The sequence below is a fragment of the Salvelinus fontinalis genome, chromosome 30, assembly GCF_029448725.1.
Source record: "Salvelinus fontinalis isolate EN_2023a chromosome 30, ASM2944872v1, whole genome shotgun sequence".
Taxonomy (NCBI): domain Eukaryota; kingdom Metazoa; phylum Chordata; class Actinopteri; order Salmoniformes; family Salmonidae; genus Salvelinus; species Salvelinus fontinalis.
Genome location: NC_074694.1, coordinates 26,677,993 through 26,702,948, shown reverse-complemented (window position 1 = coordinate 26,702,948; position 24,956 = coordinate 26,677,993). Strand labels below are relative to the sequence as shown.

General features: G+C 43.8%; 1 protein-coding gene across 1 annotated transcript; it reads right to left on the bottom strand.

Annotated features, from left to right (window-relative positions):
- Positions 1-9: 9 nt before the first annotated feature.
- Positions 10-24,598, bottom strand: ccdc57 (coiled-coil domain containing 57). Its single transcript, XM_055890168.1, has 21 exons — positions 24,414-24,598; positions 23,886-24,147; positions 23,579-23,710; positions 21,621-21,729; positions 17,438-17,539; positions 17,166-17,323; positions 16,989-17,063; positions 16,671-16,871; positions 15,636-15,794; positions 15,246-15,408; positions 12,864-12,974; positions 8,447-8,714; positions 7,594-7,797; positions 7,189-7,289; positions 6,871-7,071; positions 6,567-6,623; positions 5,690-5,960; positions 4,382-4,515; positions 3,265-3,405; positions 2,467-2,677; positions 10-765 (listed from the first exon to the last, which is right to left on the bottom strand). The coding sequence occupies exons 2-21, from the start codon at positions 24,143-24,145 to the stop codon at positions 596-598; spliced, it is 3,228 nt and encodes a 1,075-aa protein (XP_055746143.1). The 5' UTR covers positions 24,146-24,147; positions 24,414-24,598; the 3' UTR covers positions 10-595.
- Between the last annotated feature and the right edge of the window lie 358 nt (positions 24,599-24,956).

Genomic DNA, 24,956 nt, shown 5'->3' with positions numbered 1-24,956 from the left:
CTAAAAATAAAAAAATGGAATTAATGTTTTATTGGAAAAATCACAACTTCATGATTTGGTATAAAATCAACACAGATATCAAGGCCTGTTCAGGACCCGTACAACAAGAGCACCTAACAGTTGATTTGTCATGATGAGAGAAAAACATGAGAAGGTACAAAATTGTGCTTTTCAGTGTGAGCATCAGTAAAAGAAAGCACAGTACGAACTTCAATGAATCCTCTCTTTCCTGAGGTGTAAGGCCAAGTGGTTCCGCCTGGCCTGAGCAGATAGTTACTATCTATCTAATCTGGGTGCCAGACTGGATCTGCTGTCAGCACCACTCCCCTGGTGGCCATGCCAAGACAAACTAGCCTGGCTACAGCAGAACCAGCCTGGCACCACCCACGCAATATCGATTACCTTCTGCACCAGCCTCTGATATTATAGTAACACTCTAGTTTACAGTACAGAAATGACTAGGTATTTACTTGTCATTTCTACCTACTAAGTATGTTGGTATTCGTTAAATCAAGCACCACAAGGCAACATTTGGTACCAGGTACCAACAGTTACCAATTGTGTTGAATTCTGTTAGCCTACCAGAAAGTCTCCATCAGTCTTTGATATTGTAGTTCCTGATCTTGGCCCCCCTCGCACTAGTCTTGGTCTTCCTGGCGGTGGCAGACGGCCTGGCTGGTTTCATCCTCTCCAGGACAGGTGCTCTGCACCCCCCCACCCCCCCCACCTGGGCCCCAGGGCTGGGCTCATTCAGCTCACCATCACCTGGGTGCAGATGTGTAGAAATTCATTTCCAGCCTTGTAAAAGGTTGTTTCATGGGCAGAATGAGACAGTGAGTGAGACTGTGTGTTGCAGTACAGTGCCTGTCTCCCTCAGTTCCAAACAGACAGTGAATGAGGGCTTATTCCCACAGAGAAACACAGACTCACTCAGTGCTGCCTGGTCAAGGAAATTATTTCCAACCTGAGACGCCTTTCAAAATGTTAGCAGTGAAAAGCCTGCTGGCTGTGAAATCCAACCCCCTGCAAGGTATTTGAGGTTGAATACAATGTACCGGGCAGCACTGAAAGCATCTGCGAGGATGAGGCCTAAGGGACTGCCACCGAAAGTGACTGCAGTGCAGAGCGCCTGCATGGCTGCCTAGAGACAGAGCTCACATTGTGCCTATCTGAATCTCTCTCCACCGCACAGAGGCAGAGGCTTATTGCACCAACATCTCCATTATCTATACTACTGTACAACACCATGGTTACCATTATCCCCTCTCCTGACAGAGTACTAAATATTAAGTAAGTATGTGTTCGTAATAAAATTCAACTTGGACACCTTTATGGGCATTGCTTATCTTCACCAATGCGTCTAAAGATTGCCTATCTATACCAATGCGTCTAAAGATTGCTTTCCTCTATCATTTACCCATCAATTATGCTATTGGTATATACCACAGCCCTCTTTGTTGAAGTCTCTGATGGTATACACTTGTTGCATGCCCACCCCAGCTCCATTCTCCTCACACGTGAGAGCCCTGTCTGTGTGTGTTCTTCTCAACGTTTACTCAGCATAATGTGGAAACCCTTGGCAGTCTAATGCTGGGCCAACTGTGAGGCAATGCCTCTGTTCTAATTCTAATCTGAAAGATGGACACTGTGTTGGATGACCTTCACTACGGTCTGTGACCTGTTGCAGTGGCTGCTGCTGAGGCAAGACACATACGAACACGCAGCAATAGATCCAGGCTATCAGTCAGCACTTCTACTAGCAGGCGGTGGCTGTGTTGGTGCCAGCCAGGCCTGGCCAGTGCCCTGGGCTCTGCAAACAACACCAGTGTCAACAGAGCCAGACATAACCCATGAGTGGCTCCCCTGTCCACTGATTGAGAAACTGTTCCCAGTGCAGAACAGAGTCCCTGGTCAGAGCCTTCACCCTGTCACCGCTGTGTTCTGGCCCCAGACTCAAGGGTGTGTCCCAAATGGCACCCTATTCCCCATGTAGTGCACTCATTTTGTCCAGGGCATATAGGGCTCTGGTCAAAAGTAGTGCACTAGGAAAAAGGGTGCTATTTGTGACCGATACAAGGACACCAGTTGGGCAACCTCCCTCCTTCTCTGTGGCCAGACTGCAACTCTGTCTTTACTTAAACCTCAGCCAGGTGAAATGATAAACATTATTATCATCATCTCATACAAATAGCCTTTCGGTCTGAGGCCTAGTTAATACATTCTGATGTACTGTAGCGACTTGGCAAATGTCGCAAACCTTGGTGTGTGTCATGAAAGAGTGATGCTGGTCTTCCTGTACCAGATACTCTGCTAAGTGCTAAATGGCCAAAAGAATGCAGACACACCAGTTGGTTTATAATGGTGTGACTCACAGAGGGGGGGAGAAAGAAAGAAAGAAAGAGAGGAGAGCACTGACAAGTAATTAGACAAATACCTTCACCTCACTGTCTCCAGGTAAACTCTCACCTCTCTCAGAACAGCTCTCCCGGGGTGTGAGTATGGAGGGGCTGAGACCTCTGTCCAGTATCTGCCACACCTCCCTTAGTGAACCCTCCGTCGCCACCGACGACAGCAGTAGAGGACCTGACGGGCTGGAAGCGGTTCGTGACCCGAGGTCCAGCTGCAGGGAGCTCTGAGATTGACTGATAGGAGGGCTGTTCTCTTTAGTCCTAGGACACTGAGGAGAAGGTAGAAGAAGAAGAAGTGAAGACACTGTCTTTGTTTCACTTAACAACTTCTTACTCAGGTTTAAATAATATTACATTTTGCACAGAATTTTTAAACTGAGTATGATATCAGTGCTATGTTTTCTCTGTTGCTATAGTTAATAATGCAATATGTAACTTTTTGGGGATGGACCAAATTCACATTGACAGATCTATAACACATGTCTTTCTCATTGAAAGCAAGTCTAAGAAGCAGCAGATATGTTCTATGTGACTATTTCTATATGTCCCGTTCTTAAGTTTAATTTGTGTGTCTTTTACTATCAAGCAGCTGAAAATACAACATTTTTGGTTATTGAAAATATATTTCACAGCAGTTTAGATGGTACAATGATTCTCTACACTATACTTGCTTGTTTAGTCACATAAACTGAAATTAGGCGAACTATTAGAATTTTAGCAACCAGAAAATGGCAGAGGGATAAGCCTTGGCTAGACATCTACTCTGTATATTGAAGTGAGTTGAGAAGCCAAGCTCTTGCAGTATTGGTCCTCAGGTCAGGTGGTATCTGACACTGTAGACAGACATTACTGTTACCTCATGTCTGTCTGTGTCCTTGTGCCCCTGGCCCCAGGGGTTGGTGACCCTGTCTCTGTCTCCACTCTTGCTCTCTGAGAGGAGAGGCCTCACCATGATAGGAGTCCCCTTCCTCTGCTCTCTCTGGGCATACTGCAGCTCCTGAAGAGAATCATGGTTTACTCTGGTGCTCCCTCTGATGGTCACACAGAGTACTGATCTTTTTTTTTCACCTTTATTTAACCAGGTAGTCCAGTTGAGAACAAGTTCTCATTTACAACTGCGACCTGGCCAAGATAGAGCAACGCAGTGCGACACAAACAACACAGAGTTACACATGGGATAAACAAACGTACAGTCAATAACACAATAGAAAAGTCTATATACAGTGTGTGCAAATGTAGTAAGATTAGAGAGGTAAGGCAATAAATAGACCATAGTGGCGAAATAATTACAATTTAGCAATTAAACACTGGAGTGATAGATGTGCAGAAGATGAATGTGCAAGTAGAGATACTGGGGTGCAAAGGAGCAAAACAAATAGGGGGGATGAGGTAGTTGGATGGGCTATTTACAGATGGGTTATGTACAGGTGCAATGATCAGTAAAACTGCTCTGACAGCTGATGCTTAAAGTTAGTGAGGGAGATATAAGTCTCCAGCTTCAGTGATATTTGCAATTCATTCCAGTCATTTGCAGCAGAGAACTGGAAGGAAAGGCAGCCAAAGGAGGAATTGGCTTTGGGGGTGACCAGTGAAATATACCTGCTGGAGCGCGTGCTATGTGTGTAGGCTGCTATGGTGACCAGTGAGCTGAGATAAGGAGGGGCTTTACCTAGCAAAGACTTATAGATGACGTGGAGCCAGTGGGTGCTTAATGTGAGTCTGGAAGGAGAGTTGACAGTCTAACCAGACAACAAGATAATTGTAGTTGTCCACATATTCTAAGTCAGAACCGTCCAGAGTAGTGATGCTAGACGGGCGGGCGGGTATGGGCAGCGATCGGTTGAAAAGCATGCATTTAGTTTTGCTTGAATTTAAGAGCAGTTGGAGGATCTACATTGCAGTCCTAACCTGAGATATGACAATGTAGCTTTCACACTACTGTCTCATTGACATCAAGGGGTAAGCGGTCAGACCTGTGTGGTGAGCTGGTACTGCAGTTGTTCTAGGGCAGAAAGCCGACCCTGCTGGTGCTGGGTGTCTCTGGATGGGTCTCTCTCTGGCTCCATAGACACTGGGGCTAGAGAGGTTTTGGGAGCAGACTGGTGAACTGAAAGAGAGATAGAAATAACAAGAGAGAGTTATAAGTGTGAGAAAACAGCAAGGAGAGAAGTGTGTATACGTATGTGTGTGTCAGTGGAGGCTGCTGGGGGAGGACGGCTCATAATAATGAGTGTAATGTAGTGTAATGGCTGGAATGGTGTGAATGTGTTTGCTACCATTCCATTTACTCCATTCCAGCCATTATTATGAGCCGTCCTCCCATCAGCAGCCTCCATTGGTGTGTGAGTGAGCGAGAGAGCAGAGGTATCCAGGGTGTTTGTGTTTTTCCTCCGGCCCCTGAGGCTGCGTGTGATCTCTGCTGAATCACCCATAATCCCGCGGGGCAGCAGGGATCAGGGTGACCGGCGGGGTGGAAGAGCAACACGGCAGAGAATACTTCCTGTCCCTGTCAACACTACCACACCACTGGACCAATCACAACACAGCCGGACCAATCACAACACAGCTGGACTTCCTGTTTACACTTTCCCTGCAAAGCCAATTCGAATGAGTTTACATTATACTGTTATCATAACATGGCCAATCAAATGAGTGTACATTAGACTGTTATCATGGACTAGTTAAAAATAGGTTCATAGTGTGGGGCATTAAGCTGTCATCATGCAGTATTGGTTATGTGTTATCTGGTCTATATAGCCTAGCTGCCATTTGCAATATGATTGGCTTTAATATTGCTGATAGATTGTAGGTTCTATCAATTTAATTCCCTACCCTACCATCCCTACCCTCCCCTACCCATCCCTACCGTAACCATCCCTACCCTACCCATCCTACCCTAACCATCCCTACCCTACCATCCCTACCCATCATACCCTAACCATCCTACCCTACTCTACCCTCCCTCCCTCCTCTAACCATTCTACCCTACTTACCCTAATTGGAGTAAAATAAAGTGTTGTATCTTTTAATTCTCTGGTATGGTATTGTGAATGGCAATGCTGTTAGTATGCGTTTCTACACTAGCGTCAGTCCAGAGGAGGTTGGTGGCACCTTAATTGGGGAGGACGGGCGTGTGGTAATGGCTGGAGTGGAATAAGTGGAATGGTATCAAATACATCAAACACATGGTTTCCATGTGTTTGATTCCATTCCATTATCTCTGTTCCGGCCATTACTATGAGCCGTTCTCCCCTCAGCAGCCTCCTGTGCGTCAGTCCTACCCTCCAGTTCAGCGTCGGTCAGTTGTGCCCGGAGCCTGTTGCCCATCTCAATCAGTTGCTGTTTGTCTCTGGTCAGACGGGCGATACACTGCACTGCTTGCTTCAGTTTGGACTGAAGGAGATGGGCATTGAGAGGGGCATTGAGCTTACCCCCCTGTACCCCCCCACACCCTGGCCCATACCCGCCTGCCCCACCAGGCCTCAGGCCCAGGGACAGCTGCTGTTGCCTCAAACACAGGTTTTCCTCCTGGAGCTGCCTCACCATTTCACTCTGGAGGGAGGATGGGAGGGAGAGAGGGATAGGGAGAAAGATAGGTGTATATGGACCAGGGTTGTCATGATACCATTATCACGATAATACAGTACCATATTTTCCATGGCAAAAAGAAAAACATGAAGCACACTAAACTCTTCAGTCCTTTAAAAACCTGCTTTATGTGAAATATTGTGTTCTATAGTTTGAAAAATAAACAAATGTGATTCTGGGTGAAAACATAGGGCTGCTTGTTTCCAACATTAATATGGACAAGTGGACACAACAGACACAGCAAAACCATGGAACATAGACTCACTGCAACGGTCAAGTTAAATCAAATAAAAATACAAGTGCATCCCTTTCCCATGATCTGAGGGTGCTCTCTGGTTGAATTGTATCTTTTAGAATTTAATAATTTTCATTTAGATTTTTAAGGTTAATCACATAACAATGATTTCGAGATACAAAAATTATACGATTATACATTTTGTTTTATTCAAAATTATACATATATTTTTCTTCAGGATGTAAAAAAATTATCAGGCAATGCCACATGGGGACATAACCCCTAGTTTGGGAACCACTGCTCTATGTCTTGTCATTCATTCTGAGACGGTTTACCTCTTCACAGACGATGGGATCTCTTCTGCTGGCGATGTCAATCTTCAGTGCAGACACCTGATCACAACAAAAGTTTGTGTAATGGCAGTGCAAAGTCTGTTATAATAAGCTGACAAATACCCTGACCACAAATGTCATTGTTACGAAAGTGTTTTGTGGGCTATCTGACAGAGGATTCCAGTAAAGTTGTACTAAAACACCCAATTTTGTTGTTGTTGCCATTTACATTCATTGTCCCCTGTCTTTGTTTGTTTAGGGTTGATTAAAAGTCTTAGGTTTGAGGCAAGCTGTCACTCGGCATTACCTGGTTGCCTAGGGCAACAGTTTCCAGGTTGTTGAGGATGCTTCCTTTCTGGTACTCCTCTTTCTCCCGCCTCACTTCCTCCAGCTCCATCTCCACGGCAACCAAACGCTGACGTAGTCCTCTCTCCTCAGACGACCAGCTCCTCTTCTGATTGGCTAGCTCCAGACGCAGCGCCTCCCCCTCCATCTGTTTGGTGTGGCACTGTGGGGAGAGAGCGAAAGTGAGAGAGAGAGAAATCCACCAACCATTGCCTGAATACAACAGTGCCTGCAGTTTAAATGACAGAAGGGCTGGATTTGGGATGGAGAGAGTCGGTACCTGTTTGGTGAGCGAGGCCAGGGCAGCCTCCAGGTGAGCTACCCTGACCTCCTGTTTCCTCAGAGCTGCTGTGTTGGCCACCTTCTCTACTCGCTGGCCACCTGCAGTAAACATTACATAGACAATGGCTATGAGTTTTATGTTGTTGTCGCTTTTTATATTTCAACACCAAGTCAAATTCCTATCATCATTGTTGAATGGAATCAACACCAAGTCAAATTCCTATCATCATTGTTGAATGGAAAATAAAACTTATTTTGCTCATTTTAATTCTCAGCATAGCAGTAGACTGAAACACAAGTAACCACCACTCTCAGATCTCTGGTCAGAACTTGGTGTGACAAGTAATACCATTATCTTTGTTCCAGTAATATTATATTGTATATTATTGAAATGTCGTCCTACCGATGGTCTCGTTGAGAGAGCGGATGTGGTTCTGGAGGTATGCGTTGTCGGGGGCAATGGGGACGAGTGTGGTTGCCGGGGTAACCGTGGCGGTGTTCTGGGGTCTGGTGGAGCACTCTAGCTGGTCCTCTAAGCGCCTACACCTGGCCTTCAGTTCTGCTACCTCCTCTTCTAGAGCCTGGGTGTACTCTGGGGTACCTACAACTGACAAACACAAACACACACACACACACACACACACACACACACACACACACACACACACACACACACACACACACACACACACACACATTTGTGTGACTGAGTTGTGATTATATTACTACCCTTCTCCATTTCCTAAAGGTTGAGGGTTATGCCTCCACAGCCAGTCCATTACTAGCTAGCTGTAACCGTAACCATAAAAACTCATATTACACTTTAACTTTATGTTGACATTAATACACTACTTACAGGTCTGCACTCGGCTGTGTGACGGGTTAGTGTCTACACCTGTTGACAGCTGTTGGTCTGGGCTTTGAGCTAGTTAGGGGCCAGCAGGATGATGGGGGTAGTGATGGTGATAGGGTGCTTTTTAAGACTCTGGTAGGGTGCGGGTGTTTCTTGTGGTGGGAGGTGAATGGATGGGGGGCTAGGGATGTATGGGGTTAGGGATGCACGCATAGTAGATTTGTTTGTGGTGCAGGTGGGAAGGGGTGTCGGTGTGAGCCAACACAGAGTAAGCAGTGAGACATGCTGGTGCTGACACTTTGGCCTGGTGCTTTAGGGAGCTGTCAACAGGTTGGGGTTGAGGTGTGGGTGGATCCAGGACTGTCTGGGGCTTCTAGGGGTTGTGAGTAAATAGTGTTTATACCTGCCAGGCTGGGCTGTGCAGCGCTGTCCGTTGGCTTGGCTGAGCTCTGTGTTGGAAGCTGGGGTAGAGGTCCTTTAGGGATCTGGGTGGAGGTGTCAGGGGGTCCTGGAGGATGAGAAGGCTGGCTGAGATCCTCCATGTCCCTCCTCATCTGGGCTATGACAGCCCTCAGACTGCTGTTCTGCTGCTGCAGCCGATGGATCTCATCAGACGGCAGCTCTCCTACAGAGACACCACCACCAGGTCTGTGGCCCTGCAGTGCAGATAGCTAGACAGACATAGAGAAATAAATACACACGCACACACACAGAGACATGAACGCACACATGCGCGGACACAAACACTCATGTATGCACATACACACGCACACTCACTCACTCACATAAATAAACACAGATGCATACACAATAATATCTGGCTGTGAGCAGTTTCAACCAATGACCACTAGATGGAGGTAAGGTTCTGATTGTAGTTGTTGGGTGATGGCGGGCAAACATTTGAACCATCATATATATCAATCATAGTTTTTTATCTTCAAAACATACTTCAGCGCACACACTATTAACTCAAAACCTGTGACCATGCCAACAGATGCCTCACAAGTCCTCAACTGGCAGCTTCATGAAATAGTACCTGCAAAACACCAGTCTCAACGTCAACAGTGAAGAGGCGACTCCGGGATGCTGGTCTTCTAGGCAGAATTCCTCTGTCCAGTGTATGTGTTCTTTTACCCATCTTAGTCTTTTATTTTTTTCCCTCTTTCTATTCTGGTTAGAGACAGTTTGTGCTGTTCTGTGAAGGGAGTAGTACACAGCGTTGTACGAGATCTTCAGTTTTTTGGCAATTTCTTGCATGGAATAGCCTTCATTTCTCAGAACAAGAATAAACTGACGAGTTTCAGAAGAAAGGTCTTTGATTCTGGTCATTTTGAACTTGTAATCGAACCCACAAATGCTGATGCTCCAGATACTCAACTAGTCTAAAGAAGGACAGTTTTATAGCTTCTTTAAATCAGCACAACAGTTTTCAGCTGTGCTAACATAATTGCAAAAGGGTTTTCTAATGATCATTTAGCCTTTTAAAATGATAAACTTGGATTAGCTAACACAACGGGCCATTGGAACACAGGAGTAATGATTTCTGATAATGGGCCTCTGTGTAGAATATGTAGATATTCCTTTTATTTTAAATCAGCCGTTTCCAGCTACAATAGTCATTTACAACATTAACAATGTTTACACTGTATTTCTGATCAATTTGATGTTATTTTAATGGACTTTTTTTGTTGCTTTCTTTCAAAAACAAGGACATTTCTAAGTGACCCCAAAATTTTTAACGGTAGTGTATATAACCAATACCTTCAAATGAAGATCAATTATGAGACTAGACCAGGACTAATGTATTATATATTATGGTTGATGGTATTACGTTTCCCTCTAAAAGGGAAAGTGCCCTTGATAAAACACCAAAATTAGGTACACCACTTTGACAGATGATACGACCGGTACGACTGAGTGAAAAACGATACTCAGATTCTGCTTATTAACAATTCAAAATGGGGTAGCAACCTTTTCAGGACGCCATAAACACCAGACCTTTGGCCCTGGGCCAATAGGGTGTCCCGTTTCAGACACTCTATATACACAGTCGGTAGGAATCGTCTCTAACTATTGATCCAGAGTCAGATACTGTTTCATAATCTTGATGGTTAAGTCTCGGGTAGAAAATGAGTTACGGATAGAATGGACTGATCCTAGATCTGTCATTAGTGAGTTACGGATAGGATGGACTGATCCTAGATCTGTCATTAGAGACAACTTCTACCTACTCTGGCTCCCTCTGCAGAAACACCCAACAAGCACAGTCTTCAGTCTACATGGCTACCAAAGATTAACAGAATGACATTATGTCAGTACTAAAATGCGCAGGTGGCATTTATTGAGATGACTCATGTACTGGAGGCAGCTCTGCAGGGTAGTCACTAGCTAGCACAGCCACAAAGTCCTCAAATCTGATTTTAAACCTAACCCTAACAACACTGCTAAACTTATGCCTAACCCCATCTAGTGGAAATCGCTCAGCTCTGCCTACAGGGCAAGATTCATACCAATAAACGTCAACCTGCCTAAAATGCAGCGATTAGATGCGATTAAATTTGTCTTCCGTGATCAAAATGTGAAATGTGATTTAGTCGAGGAGGCCTGAAATTAGATAATCTGTGGCTGTAGTAGGTTTTCAACAAACAACAAATTATCAGTTTGACAAAAAGTTAACTTTGTCACAGTCTCCCCCTACATCCATGTATCTGACAACACTACTGTACATTAGATGGGTCTCTTTTCCACCACCATCAAGTTGATAGATATAGGAGATCCTTGAAGGCTGGTATGTGAGGATGACATGGTCACGTTGATGTAATTTACAGGGCGTATGGATGTCAGATTTATATAACGCAGTAGTGCGGAACACGGTAGCGGTTAGCTTCATAAACTCAGCAACATTCCTCTGTGGGTTCAATGGCTGGAATGGAATCAATGGAACAGAGTCAAACATGTTGTTTGCATGCGTTTGATGTGTTTGGTACCATTCCATTGATTCCATTCCAGCCATTACAATGACCCGTCCTCTTATCGCTACTCCCACCAGCCTCCACTGATGTGTACTTATACTGTAACTGTCTGCAAACTCAGTGACGTTTGTGAAAGGCCCTTTGAAAAGGCATTTGTCCCTCAGATATCTAGGTCCAATAAGCTGACAAAGGATAGCCACTCTTGGGAACTAAATGAAAGTTCAAGTTCATACCCAACACATTTTGGCATTTATGCCTTGCACAGGGTGCAGGGTAAGTGCCATAGAGCACACAAAGACAGGCATGTTCATCAGGCAGACAGCCAATATGCAAGGGCATCAGACCACTTGGGCTGCTCAAGGAAAGGGCACCTCCTAAAAAAGGCTGTGGACGGGACCAGAGCCCCCCTCTAGGAATGGAGGAGCATCATAAGGGTAGAGATAACACTCAAGTGTGTGTGTGTGTGTGTGTGTGTGTGTGTGTGTGTGTGTGTGTGTGTGTGTGTGTTGTTGTGAGCAAGAGTTCATATGATGGAATGGAAAAAGTCGCTTTAGATAAGAGAGGAATCTGGGCTTTGAAGAAAGCCAAGTAACTCCAATGAAGAATGGAAAACAGAACAGTAGAACCTTTGAATAAAGGAACAATAAACTATTGAATTAAGAACAGAGGAAGTATTGACTGATAGAATACAGAAAATAATGAATGAAAGAAAGCCGTGAAACAATGTTTTCTGAGGTCAAAATTAGGGTACTATTTCTGGAGTACACCCTGAAAAGGGCCCCTTTGAAGAAGAGGAAGAGTAGGACAAATAAGTGAGAAGAGGGTCCAGTATCTGATTAAGTTCAGACCAGGAAGCTCAGTAGCACCAGGCCAGGGGGAGGAAGAGGAGGGAGAGGAAGGTATAAACCAGATGAGACGTATAACTTTGGCAATTAATCAAATGGATAGAGTCCAGTGTCAACAGCCACATGCTTTGGTAATAGAGGTGGTGTTGACAGGAGCCGAGGACTGTTTAAAGGCTACCACTCCTGGCCTGGTAACAGCTTATTTTCTCTGTCTCTATTTCTCTGTGTCTGTCTCCCATAGTCTATCACTCTCCCCCCACTCCCGGCAGTCTGCCCTTATGATCAGTGGTTTGGCTGTTGTCTGTTAGCTTGGTCAGAATGTGAAAGCGTAAGGGTGGCTGTAGTCTGTTGGAATGGTATAAGGGCTGTCAGAATGTGAGAGAGAGGGTGCAGCCATTCTGTCAGAAGGCTGCACTATTTAAAGACCTTTACATGCACAAGACTAACCACCAGTCTGGAGACAGGGGTGAGGGGATACCGTATCAGTCATGCCCCCCCCAAAATCCATCTCTCACACCCAAACTCCACTCCTCCCCATGCTTCCGCCTATCGCCCTACTCCCTTTCTCTCACTATCCAGGACACATGTGGGGTTCCTGCTGTTCTTCAGAATAGCTGTGGTAACATCACTCAAGGGCTAGGGTTTCTTAGGCAAAGTCGGTTCCTTCCCCTTCTTACACCCCCCCCCCACACACACACAAACTCACACTCTAGTCCCCCACTGTACTGTAGTCTAACACCCTACGTGCTATTTTAAGAATAGCTGTTGTAACAACACTGGTTTGTGGGGTGAAGGGGTTAGTAACACAGAACATTTCTCTTTTGCACACAGAAATAGATCCGCAGTAGGACATCTAGGTATTATTATCTCTTTATGTCTCTCTCATAACAGACCAGTCCTGTTACCGTAATCCATCACTCTCACCTTTAACTCTGTGGCAAGTAGTTACAGCTCCAACATGATTGGACGACATCCCTCCCCTGTGTTTTAGTTGGTCTCTTACCTGTTCTCTGATTGGCAGACCCAGGGCCTGGTCTCTCTCCTTGGTAACAGTGTGCAGTAGTACCGCCAAATCCTGTAGTTCTCTCTCCTTCTCTCTCAGCTCCGCACTAGCCTGAGGTCAACAGGAAATACAGAATCACAATCAACTGATGATGAGGAGAGGCCTCTACCGATCTTGACCATATCTTTCCACCTCGACTTGCACTGGTATATGGGCTCACTAGTATTATTCAGTGGTGAAAAGTACTTAAGTAAAAATACTTTAAAGTACTACATAAGTAGTTTTTTTGAGTATCTGTACTTTACAATTTATATTTTTGACAACTTTTACTTCACTACATTCCTAAAGAAAATGATGTACTTTTTACTCCATACATTTTCCCTGACACCCAAAAGTACTCGTTACATTTTGAATGGCTAGCAGGACAGGATAATGCTCAAATTCAAGCACTTAAGAGAACATCCCATGTCATCCCTATTGCCTCTGATCTGACGGACTCACTAAACACAAATGCTTTGTTTGTAAATTATGTCTGAGTGTTGGAGGGTGGCCCTGGCTATCCGTACATTTAAAAAAACAAGAACATTGTGCCGCCTGGTTTGCTAAATATAAGGAATTTGAAATTATTTCTACTTTTAATACTTATATTAGCAATTACATTTACTTTTGATACTTAAGTATATTTAAAAGAAAATACCTTTTAGACTTTTACTCAAGTAATATTTTACTAGGTGACTCACTTTTACTTGAGTAATTTTGTATTAAGGTATCTTTACTTTTACTCAAGTATGACATTTGGGTACTTTTTCCACCATTGGTACTATATACAGTTGAAGTCAGAAGTTCACATACTTAGGTTGGAGTCATTAAAACTCGTTTTTCAACCACTCCATTAATGTCTTGTTAACAAACTATAGTTTTGGCAAGTCAGTTAGGACTTCTACTTTGTGCATGACACAAGTACATTTTCCAACAATTGTTTAAGGACAGATTATTTCACTTCACAGTATCACAATTCCAGTGGGTCAGAAGTTTACATACACTACGTTGACTGTGTCTTTAAACAGCTTGGAAAAGTCCAGAAAATTATCTCATGGCTTTAGAAGCTTCTGAGGCCTACCTTCAAACTCAGTATCTCTTTGCTTGACATCATTGGAAAATAGAAAGAAATCAGCCAAGACCTCAGAAAAACAATTGTAGACCTCCACAAGCCTGGTTCAGCCTTGTGAGCAATTTCCAAACGCCTGAAGGCAACACGTTCATCTGTACAAACAATAGTACGCAAGTATAAACACCATGGGACCACGCAGCCGTCATGCCGCTCAGGAAAGAGACGTGTTCTGTCTCCTAGAGATGAATGTACCTTGGTGTGAAAAGTGTAAATCAATCCCAGAACAGCAGCAAAGGACCTTGTGAAGATGCTGGAGGAAACAGGTACAAAAGTATCTATATTCACAGTAAAACGAGTCCTATATCGACATAACCTGAATGGCCGCTCAGCAAGGAAGAAGCCACTGCACATGGCGAGAAAGATCGTACTTTTTGGAGAAATGTCCTCTGGTCGGATGAAACAAAAATAGAACTGTTTGGCCATAATGACCATCCATATGTTTGGAGGAAAAAGGGGAGGCTTGCAACCCGAAGAACACCATCCCAACCGTGAAGCACGGGGGTGGCAGCATCATGTTGTGGGGGTGCTTTGCTGCAGGAGGGACTGGTGCACTTCACAAAATAGATGGCATCATGAGAGAAGAAAATTAGGTGGATATATTGAAGCAACATCTCAAGACATCAGTCAGGAAGTTGGGTCTTCCAAATGGACAATGACCCCAAGCATACTTCAAAAGGTGTGGAAAAAATGGCTTAAGGACAACAAAGTCAAGGTATTGGAGTGGCCATCACAAAGCCCTGACCTCAATCCTATAGAAAATTTGTGGGCAGAACTGAAAAAGCATGTGCGAGCAAGGAGGCCTACAAACCTGACTCAGTTACACCAGCTCTGTCAGGAGGAATCGGCCAAAATTTACCCAACTTATTGTGGGAAGGTTGTGGAAGGCTACCTTAAACATTTGACCCAAGTTAAACAATTTAAAGGCAACGCTACCAAATACTAACTGAGTGCATGTAAACTTCTGACCCACTGGGAATGTGATGAAAGAAATAAAAGCTGAAATAAATAATTCTCTCTACTTTTATTCTGACATTTCACATTCTTAAAATAAAGTGGTGATCCTATCTGACCTAAGACAGGGAATTTTTCCTAGGATTAAATGTCAGGAATTGTGAAAAACTGAGTTTAAATGTATTTGGCTAAGGTGTAAACTTCCGACTTCAACTGTACCTGTATATGAGTACACCTGTATGAGGAATGGAGAGTCTCACCTGGTCTCTGGCCTGTGTCAGGCCCTGTATTAACTCTTCACTGTGCAAGTAGTGTTCAGTCTTGTTGTCTTCGCAGCGTCTCTGCCACTCCAGCTCCACCTGGATTCTTCTCTGCTCTAGAGCCTTCTCTCGCTCCACACCCACAAACAGCTGCTGCTTGTACCTGGGATACACACGCATACAAGCAAGCAAGCACGCTCTCACACACACACACACACACACACACACACACACACACACACACACACACACACACACACACACACACACACACACACACACACACACACACACACACACACACACACACACACACACAGTGTTGACACCTGAGACATACACACATATACAAATAACCTTTTTACCTGCAAAAAATACACACAAACCAACCTTTCCGTCTCCCCCCGGCTCCGATCAAGTTCGGTCCGTAATTTGCTTTCTATCTCCTGCAGGGCTAGCAGTTCTGTGTCCTTAAAAACCGTCTCCTTAGAGACCTGAGTGATGTACGTGTCCCAGCCACTACGAGTCGTCTCCAGCTCCATACGAAGCCTTCACAACACAATAACACACAGGTTGAAGTTGTCGTACCGAAACAACACTAAAATGTTCACCTCCTTTTATTAAGAATACCTTTAACATCCTGGATGTGAGCCATGAATCTATTCAGTGTTGTGTTACAAAATGGTAGCTGTGTTTTGCAGCAAAAGGAAAGGATTATAAGGAAAGGATTATTATTACGTGGATTATAATGAATGTACATTTTTGTAGGGGTTGATTTCAAAGTGGAAATTACAGACTTCAAAAGCCTTTTTAAACCTCAAATACACTACAAGTTTAGAATTTAATCTAGTCCTAATCTAGTCCTAATCTAGTCCTAAATATATATATATATATATATATATATATATATATATATATATATATATATATATATATATATAAAAAACTAGGAAAGTTGCAGGAAAGTTCTCCTGCAACAGGGTGATCAAATTAAGATCCTACACCTGTATATTTTCACTGTATATTGTAAAGAGTCATTTATGAACAAAGTGTGATGATGTGATGATTGCTGAATGTTCTGTGTGTTTCATCCCCTTAAAAGAGCGCCTTGGAGGCTCTTTTTCCTTTCACACATTGTTACATAATCACTGCTTCCTGACAGACAGCTTCAGAGTAAAGTATGCCCACACACTGTCTCACACACTCCCTCTCACTCACTGAGCATGTGCAAACACTGTAATCATCCAGGGCTTAAATAAAGCACATACACACTCACCCATAAAAAACAGACAGTTAATGCAGAACATGCGCACACACACACACACACACACACACACACACACACACACACACACACACACACACACACACACACACACACACACACACACACACACACACACACACACACACACACAGTTTCACCTGTCTATCTGTTGACCTCTCTCTCGCAGTGTGTCCTCGTGGTCTCTCTGAGTCCTGTGTGTGTGTGTTGCCATGGCTTCCAGTTTTGACTGTAGCTGACCGGTATGTGTCTCCGCCTGTCGTAGCTGTTCTCTGTGAGCGTCCCTTAACGCATCCAGCTGAGCCTCTCTCTCACGCACTCCCCGGTCCAACTGCTCATGCCTATAGATGGGAACATCAAAAGACTCACCATTAGACTACCATTAGTCTAGGACTGCTGCTGATATGCTGGTAGTTTGTCTTTGCGGTCTTATGTTGAATTTGTATAGTAGGACGCACTTCTTGTTGTAGACTTCCTCCTCTCTCTTCCTCTTGGTCTGTAGCGCTTTTAGTTTGTCCACTAGCTCCTTTATCCTGAGAAATGACAATCACATTTTATCTAAGACATGGGAAATTATGGGAAATAACTTTGGCATGAATAATTCTAAGTCAACGTGGTAGGACACACACACACACCTTGCGTCCTTGACGGCAGTGATGTCCTTTATTTCCCAGTGTCTGTGCTGTAGCTGTGTGTGTGTGTGCTGACAGAGATCCTCTGAGGCCTTCAGGGCCTCCACAGCCTGAGCCTGAGCCTGGGAGTGGACCTCTGTTTCCTTAGAGAGCAGCTTCACCTGGGAAGAGGCACACACACACACACACACACGCACATAAAGTATCAGCACATATCTTTCCATCTTACTCAGCAGTTTTACCTGGAAGTAGGTAAACACACACCTGCTCCTTACCCTGAGTTCGTGAGACAGGACCACGGCTCTCATCTCATCCATCCTCAGGTTGAACTCATGCTCTCTCTGCCTCATCTCATTATCAAAGTCTGTCATCATCTCCTGAACATGTGAGGGATAGAGAGGATGATGAATTCCTGATGAAGCTTCCAAATATCCCAGACATCCCTGAAAGGTATATTTCCAGCTGACCTATTCCAGACGCCATACAGAGAGCCAAAACTAGCAGACAAGCCAGCCTCATTCATCACAGCAGGTGGTAATACCTTCTCTCCTTACGTTACAGATTTGGGTGGGGCTGTGGGTGTAATCACACACAAACACACAAATTCGCACACACACACAGTCAGACTAACACACACATACAGTGCTGCTCAAAGGGGGGTATTCTCTCTAGAGATCGAGTGACACAGCAAAGAGCCAGGACAACAGCCAGCAGCAGGACACGCTGCATGCCACAGAGTTTAGACTGAAATACCACACTCACACAAGTATGCTCAAACACAAACAAGCACATGTACACATAAAAACACACACAGAGGTTTAGCAGGCAGTTGGTATAGTATTAGTATTTTATTAGGATCCCCAAGGCAGCAGATGCTCTTCCTGGGGTCCAAACAGAGATTAAACAACACATCAAACAAAACATTGTGCATTATACAAATTTACATTGCTCCATTATTATATAATAATCATGTGTGAGTGAGTGTAGAGTGTGTGTGTCTCTTCACAGTCCGATGTGTGAGTGAGTGTGGAGTGTGTGTGTCTCTTCACAGTCCGATGTGTGAGTGAGTGTGGAGTGTGTGTGTCTCTTCACAGTCCGATGTGTGAGTGAGTGTGGAGTGTGTGTGTCTCTTCACAGTCCGATGTGTGAGTGAGTGTGGAGTGTGTGTGTCTCTTCACAGTCCGATGTGTGAGTGAGTGTGGAGTGTGTGTGTCTCTTCACAGTCCGATGTGTGAGTGAGTGTGGAGTGTGTGTGTCTCTTCACAGTCCGCGTTGTGCCGTGAGGTGTTGTTTGATCTAAAACATTTTTAATGCTTGAGGTTAAAGAGTTCCATGTAGTCATGGCTCTATATAGTACTGTGCATTTCCTAGCCTCTGTTTTGGACTTAGGGACTGTGAAGAGACCTCTGGTGGCATGTCTCGTGGGGCATGTATGAGTGACAGCTGTGTGTTAACCGATTGAACAGACGGTTTGGTATTTTTAACACGTCAATACCTATCAAAAAGACCAGTAGTGATGCAGTCAATCTCTCCTCTACTTTGAGTCAGGAGAGATTGATATGCATGCTGTATAAATTAGCTCTCCGTATACATTGCTCTGACGTTGCTCTGTTTTGAGCCAACTGTAATTTGCCTATATACTTCATTGCAGCATTTGTCAGCTTACAATCCAGGGTTACACCAAGCAGTTTAGTTTCGTCAACTTGGTCAATCGCCACATTATTCATTACTAGATTTAGATGAGGTTTAGGGTTTCACGAATGATTTGTTCCAAATACAATGCTTTTAGTTTTTATATATATATATATATATATATATATATATATATATATATATATACACACAGTGGGGAGAACAAGCATTTGATACACTGCCGATTTTGCAGGTTTTCCTACTTACAAAGCATGTAGAGGTCTGTAATTTTTATCATAGGTACACTTCAACTGTGAGAGACGGAATCTAAAACAAAAATCCAGAAAATCACAATGTATGATTTGTAAGTAATTAATTAAAATTTTATTGCATGACATAAGTATTTGATACATCAGAAAAGCAGAACTTAATATTTGGTACAGAAACCTTTAATTGCAATTACAGAGATCATACGTTTCCTGTAGTTCTTGACCAGGTTTGCACACACTGCAGCAGGGATTTTGGCCCACTCCTCCATACAGACCTACACCAGATCCTTCAGGTTTCGGGGCTGTCGCTGGGCAATACGGACTTTCAGCTCCCTCCAAAGATTTTCTATTGGGTTCAGGTCTGGAGACTGGCTAGGCCACTCCAGGACCTTGAGATGCTTCTTACGGAGCCACTCCTTAGTTGCCCTGGCTGTGTGTTTCGGGTCGTTGTCATGCTGGAAGACCCAGCCACGACCCATCTTCAATGCTCTTACTGAGGGAAGGAGGTTGTTGGCCAAGATCTCGCGATACATGGTCCCATCCATCCTCCCCTCAATACGGTGCAGTCGTCCGGTCTTCTTTGCAGAAAAGCATCCCCAAAGAATGATGTTTCCACCTCCATGCTTCACGGTTGGGATGGTGTTCTTGGGGTTGTACTCATCCTTCTTCTTCCTCCAAATACGGCGAGTGGAGTTTAGACCAAAAAGCTCTATTTTTGTCTCATCAGACCACGTGACCTTCTCCCATTCTTCCTCTGGATCATCCAGATGGTCATTGGCAAACTTCAGACGGCCCTGGCCATGCGCTGGCTTGAGCAGGGGGACCTTGCATGCGCTGCAGGATTTTAATCATGACGGCGTAGTGTGTTACTAATGGTTTTCTTTGAGACTGTGGTCCCAGCTCTCTTCAGGTCATTGACCAGGTCCTGCCATGTAGTTCTGGGCTGATCCCTCACCTTCCTCATGATCATTGATGCCCCACGAGGTGAGATCTTGCATGGAGCCCCAGACCGAGGGTGATTGACCGTCATCTTGAACTTCTTCCATTTTCTAATAATTGCGCCAACAGTTGTTGCCTTCTCACCAAGCTGCTTGCCTATTGTCCTGTAGCCCATCCCAGTCTTGTGCAGGTCTACAATTGTATCCCTGATGTCCTTACACAGCTCTCTGGTCTTGGCCATTGTGGAGAGGTTGGAGTCTGTTTGATTAAGTGTGTGGACAGGTGTCTTTTATACAGGTAACGAGTTCAAACAGGTGCAGTTAATACAGGTAATGAGTGAAGAACAGGAGGCTTTTTAAAGAAAAACTAACAGGTCTGTGAGAGCCGGAATTCTTACTGGTTGGTAGGTGATCAAATACTTATGTCATGCAATAAAATGTAAATTAATTACTTAAAAATCATACAATGTGATTTTCTGGATTTTTGTTTTAGATTCTGTCTCCCACAGTTGAAGTGTACATATGATAAAAAATTACAGACCTCTACATGCTTTGTAAGTAGGAAAACCTGCAAAATCGGCAGTGTATCAAATACTTGTTCTCCCCAATGTATATATATATTTAGGACTAGATTATTACTAGCAAAACATTCTAAAACTGACTACAGCTATTTGTTAAGGGTTGCAGTGATTTCACTTCCTGTGGAAGCTGACGTGTATAATGTTTAGTCATCTGCGTACATAGATACACACAGGCTTTATTCAACGCTAACAGGTCAATAGTAAAAAAAATCTAGAACAGTTGAGCGCCGAGACGGCTGCCTTGAGGAACACCACACTCTATCTGGTTTATGTTAGAGGCTTCCATTAAAGAAAACACTGACTGTGTTTTATTAGATAGGTAGCTCTCAATCCACAATATGGCAGAGGATGTAAAGCCATAACATCATTTTTTTTTCAGCAACAGATTATGATCGATAATATCAAGTCTAGCAATACAGCTCCCACAATCTTCTTATTATCAATTTCCAATCATCAGTCATTTGTCTCAGTGCCGTACATGTTGAGTGCCCTTCCCTATAAGAATGCTGAAAGTCTGTTGTTAATCTGTTTACAGTGAAATAAAATCTAGTAAAACAATTTTTTCAAAAGGTTTACTACGGGCTGGTCTAATGGTGATTTACTATTTTAATCAGGGTAGATTAACTGCTTTTTTTGTCCAGACTGTAATTGTAAAGATATCGCCCATCTGGCTGATCTGGTTTAAATGTCTTGTCTGCAAGTGGTTTCAACAGGGAAAGGCGACTCTTCTGTTAAAATTTGAGAAGGGCGACCAACCACTGCACCCTCCCTCCCACTTACCTTATATTTTATTTAACCTTTATTTAACCTTAAGAACAAATTCTTATTTACAATGACGGCCTACCCCGGCCAAACCCTAACGACGCTGGGCCAACTGTGCCCCGCCCTATGGGACTCCCAATCACAGCCGGTTGTGATACAGACCCTGGTTAGATTCCAGGCTGTAGTGACGTCTCTAGCACTGAGATGCAGTGCTTTAGACCGCTGTGCCACTCGGGAGCACCATAAAAAAGCCCCTTGCCAAGTGTGTGTGTGTACCTGCTTCTGTAGAGCCAGCTGTCCCTCCACCTCCTGGACCCTGCGTTGGAGATCTCGTTTCATCATGTCGTACTCCGCTCTCTGCTTCTGAAGGTCCCCAGCATGACCGCTGAGTCACAGAAAGATGACACACACACCAGACCCTGAAGCCATCATGACATTGGCAAATACACACACACACAGGATGCAAAAGCCATCATGGCATCAGGAAATACACAGACACCAGTCACTGAAACCACCACGACACTAGATTACCTCTCAAAGTTGAGAACACGGAGGAACCATGGAGAGGACTTTCATATATTTCAGGCCAAGTGTTTTGCCTGCTATGAGGCTAAGAGTTACACAGTTCAAATCACTTTTTTAGTCATTCAGCAGACACTCTTATCCAGAGCGACTTAAGAGTAGTGATTGCATACATTTTAATACTTATTTCGTACTGGTCCCCTGTGGGAATCGAACCCACAACCCTGACGTTGCAAGCGCCATGCTCTACAAACTGAGCTACACAATACCCCAAAATGTCATAGTGGAATTATGTATTTTCAATTATTAATTTTTTTACAAATAAATTACAAATGAAAAGCTGAAATGTCTTGAGTCCATAAGTATTCAACCCCTTTGTTATGGCAAGCCTAAATAAGTTCAGGAGTAAAAATGTGCTTAACAAGTCACATATTAAGTTGCATGGAATCACTCTGTATGGAATAATAGTGTTTAACATGATTTTTTAATGACTACCTCATCTCTCTACCCCACACATACAGATAAATGTATGGAGTTGCAGCGATGGGACAAGACTGTAACTACCAATTGGATATCATGAAAAAGGGGTAAAAAGTATAAATATTCCAAAACATGCATCCTGTTTGCAATAAGGCACTAAAGTAATACTTTGCTAAAAAATGAACTTTTGTCCTGAATACAAAGTGTTATGTTTAGGGCAAATCCAACACATCACTGAGTTCCACTCTTCATATTTTCAAGAATGGTGGTGGATGCATCATGTTATTGTCATCGGCAAGGACTAGGGAGTTTTTTTATGATAAAAATAAATGGAATAGAGCCAAGCACAGGCAAAACCATAGAGGAAAACCTGGTCGACTCGGCTTTCCAACAAACACTGGGAGACAAATTCACCTTTCAGCAAGACAATAATCTAAAACACAAGGCCAAATAACCAAGACGACATTGAATGTTCCTTAGTGGCCTAGTTACAGTTGTGACTTAAATCTGCTTGAAAATCTATGTTAGGACTTGAAAATGGCTGTCTAGCAATGATCAACTCCCAACTTGACAGAGATTAAAAGGTGTGTAAAGCTTTTAGAGACTTACCAAGCAAGACTCACAGCTTTAATCACTGCCAAATGTGATTCTAACATGTATTGACTCAGGGTTGTGAATACTTATGTAATTTTGATATTTCTGTATTTAAATTTCAACAAATTTGCCAAATGTTCTAAAAACATGTTTTGCTTTGTCATTATGGGGTATTGTGTGTAGATGGGTGAGAAAAAAAACACTTTAATCCGATTTGAATTCAGGCTCTAACACAACAAACTGTGGAATAATTCAAGGGGTATGAATACTTTCTGAAGGCACTGTAAATGGACCCCTACTGGGTCCTGTCTAAATATAACCCATACAGATGGGCCTGGTGAGTCACAGTGGGGCTAAATGTAGGGCTGGGGCATCATGTAATGTGTACAACAATCTAGGGTAATCATCAGCCTTAATAGACATCTTTGTTTGAGACCAGAGGCCGGCATTCTTCTCTCAGCATGTTCGTTAGGCTGTCCTCTAACTACAGTCAGTCAGTGACAATTACTGGGAAACAGTGAGGGAAAAGAAGCCCCCCCCAAGAGCTTTGTTAGTGTGAGTCTTTTGAATTGGAATAAAATTGCGGCAACCATCCCACCTGTACCACACTCCCCTGCCCTTAAACCCACCCCACTCACCTCTGGAGCCTCTCTAGTTGCAGCCTGTGTTCGGCAGCTCTCTGCTGGCTGTGTCTCACCTCCCTTGCCTCGCTCTCCCTGTCCTCCTGCAGCTTGGCTATCTGGATATGTAACTGACTCAACTCCTCCTGCCTTCAATAAGGAAAGTCACATGTTAAAGCTAGAATAGTCCTCTCAGTGACAATAGTCAATGTATTCCAGGGGGTCATAGGATACATAACAAATAATACAACATTACTCTATCTCTCTCTCACACACACACAATGTTAAAAGGGGTTTATAAAATACATTTGATTGAATGATTGACCTGGCAGTCTCTGTGGCCTGTGAGCGGGCAGCAATGGCGTCATATCTCTCCAGCTCTCTGTCTCTCTCCTCCAGCACGGCCAGGTTAAAGCAGAAGTCCTCCTTGAGCTGCTGGAAGCGTTGCCTGAGGAGAGAGAGCTGTTCCTGTGCGTCACGGAGGGACATATCCTGCTGCTGGACCCGTAGGGTCTGGAGCTCCTTCCACTCTTTCTCCTTACATGCCAACTGAGTGTCCAGGTCAGCTCCATCATTAGCCTGCATGGCTAGAGAACACACATCAAAGTCTAGAGGGTCAATGCACACACTGCATCGTGAAAACACATTACGCGCACACACACACACAAACACACAATATCCGAAATGAAAGCAGACGTTGCTCACTAGGTAACGCGTTAGCTCGTACGTAGCTAACGTTACATTACCGTTAGGAGGGCTAAGCTAGCAGCTGGTTTTGTAACGCACCTCGACAGCATGCAACTAACTAATGTCGCTCTTAGATTAAATAGTTGTTTAGCTATAGATGTATTACCGTTTGCATTCAACACTTTGTTAAAATGCTCATTTGAGTTCTCCCGCTCGGTTTCTATGGAAACCCCAGCGTTGTCCGTCTGTGTAATTCGTCCGTGTAGAAAATGTGTTTGTGAAAAACGAAAAGTATAGTACCGCCCACAATGATGAACAAAAAAACACTACAAAATGTTATAATAAAAATGTTTATATACAAACTTGTTTAGGTCTTTAATGGGTTCAGATGACTTTATCAAATAGCTGCTATGGCTCTCTTCTATGCAGGCACATGAGAAAACATGATGTTCATTGCTGTGTAATGTAATGTATTGTTATAGCAAATGTACGCAAAGCATTCACCATACTTGGATAGAGATAGAGACTGATTAAACGAGGTTCCTCATTGACAGCCAGCCAGAGAAGTTATGTGCTGCTGCCATGCAGAGAGACAAAGGAAGCTGATGACAGAGGAAACCAATACACCTGGCTGGAACTCACCGGACTCACCTGGCACCACTCACCTGACCTACTCTACCTGCCTGTGGTCACATGCGTCATCATTACA

Bases quoted from the DNA above. Each gene is read 5' to 3' on its own strand.
- ccdc57 (XM_055890168.1), bottom strand. From the start codon at position 24,145: ATGCAGGCTAATGATGGAGCTGACCTGGACACTCAGTTGGCATGTAAG. The intron at 6,624-6,870 runs GTAATGCCGAGT...TGTTGTGATCAG, and splicing joins CTGTTGCCCTAGGCAACCAG to GTGTCTGCACTGAAGATTGA. The intron at 766-2,466 runs GTGAGAGTTTAC...ATCTGCACCCAG, and splicing joins GGAGAGCTGTTCTGAGAGAG to GTGATGGTGAGCTGAATGAG.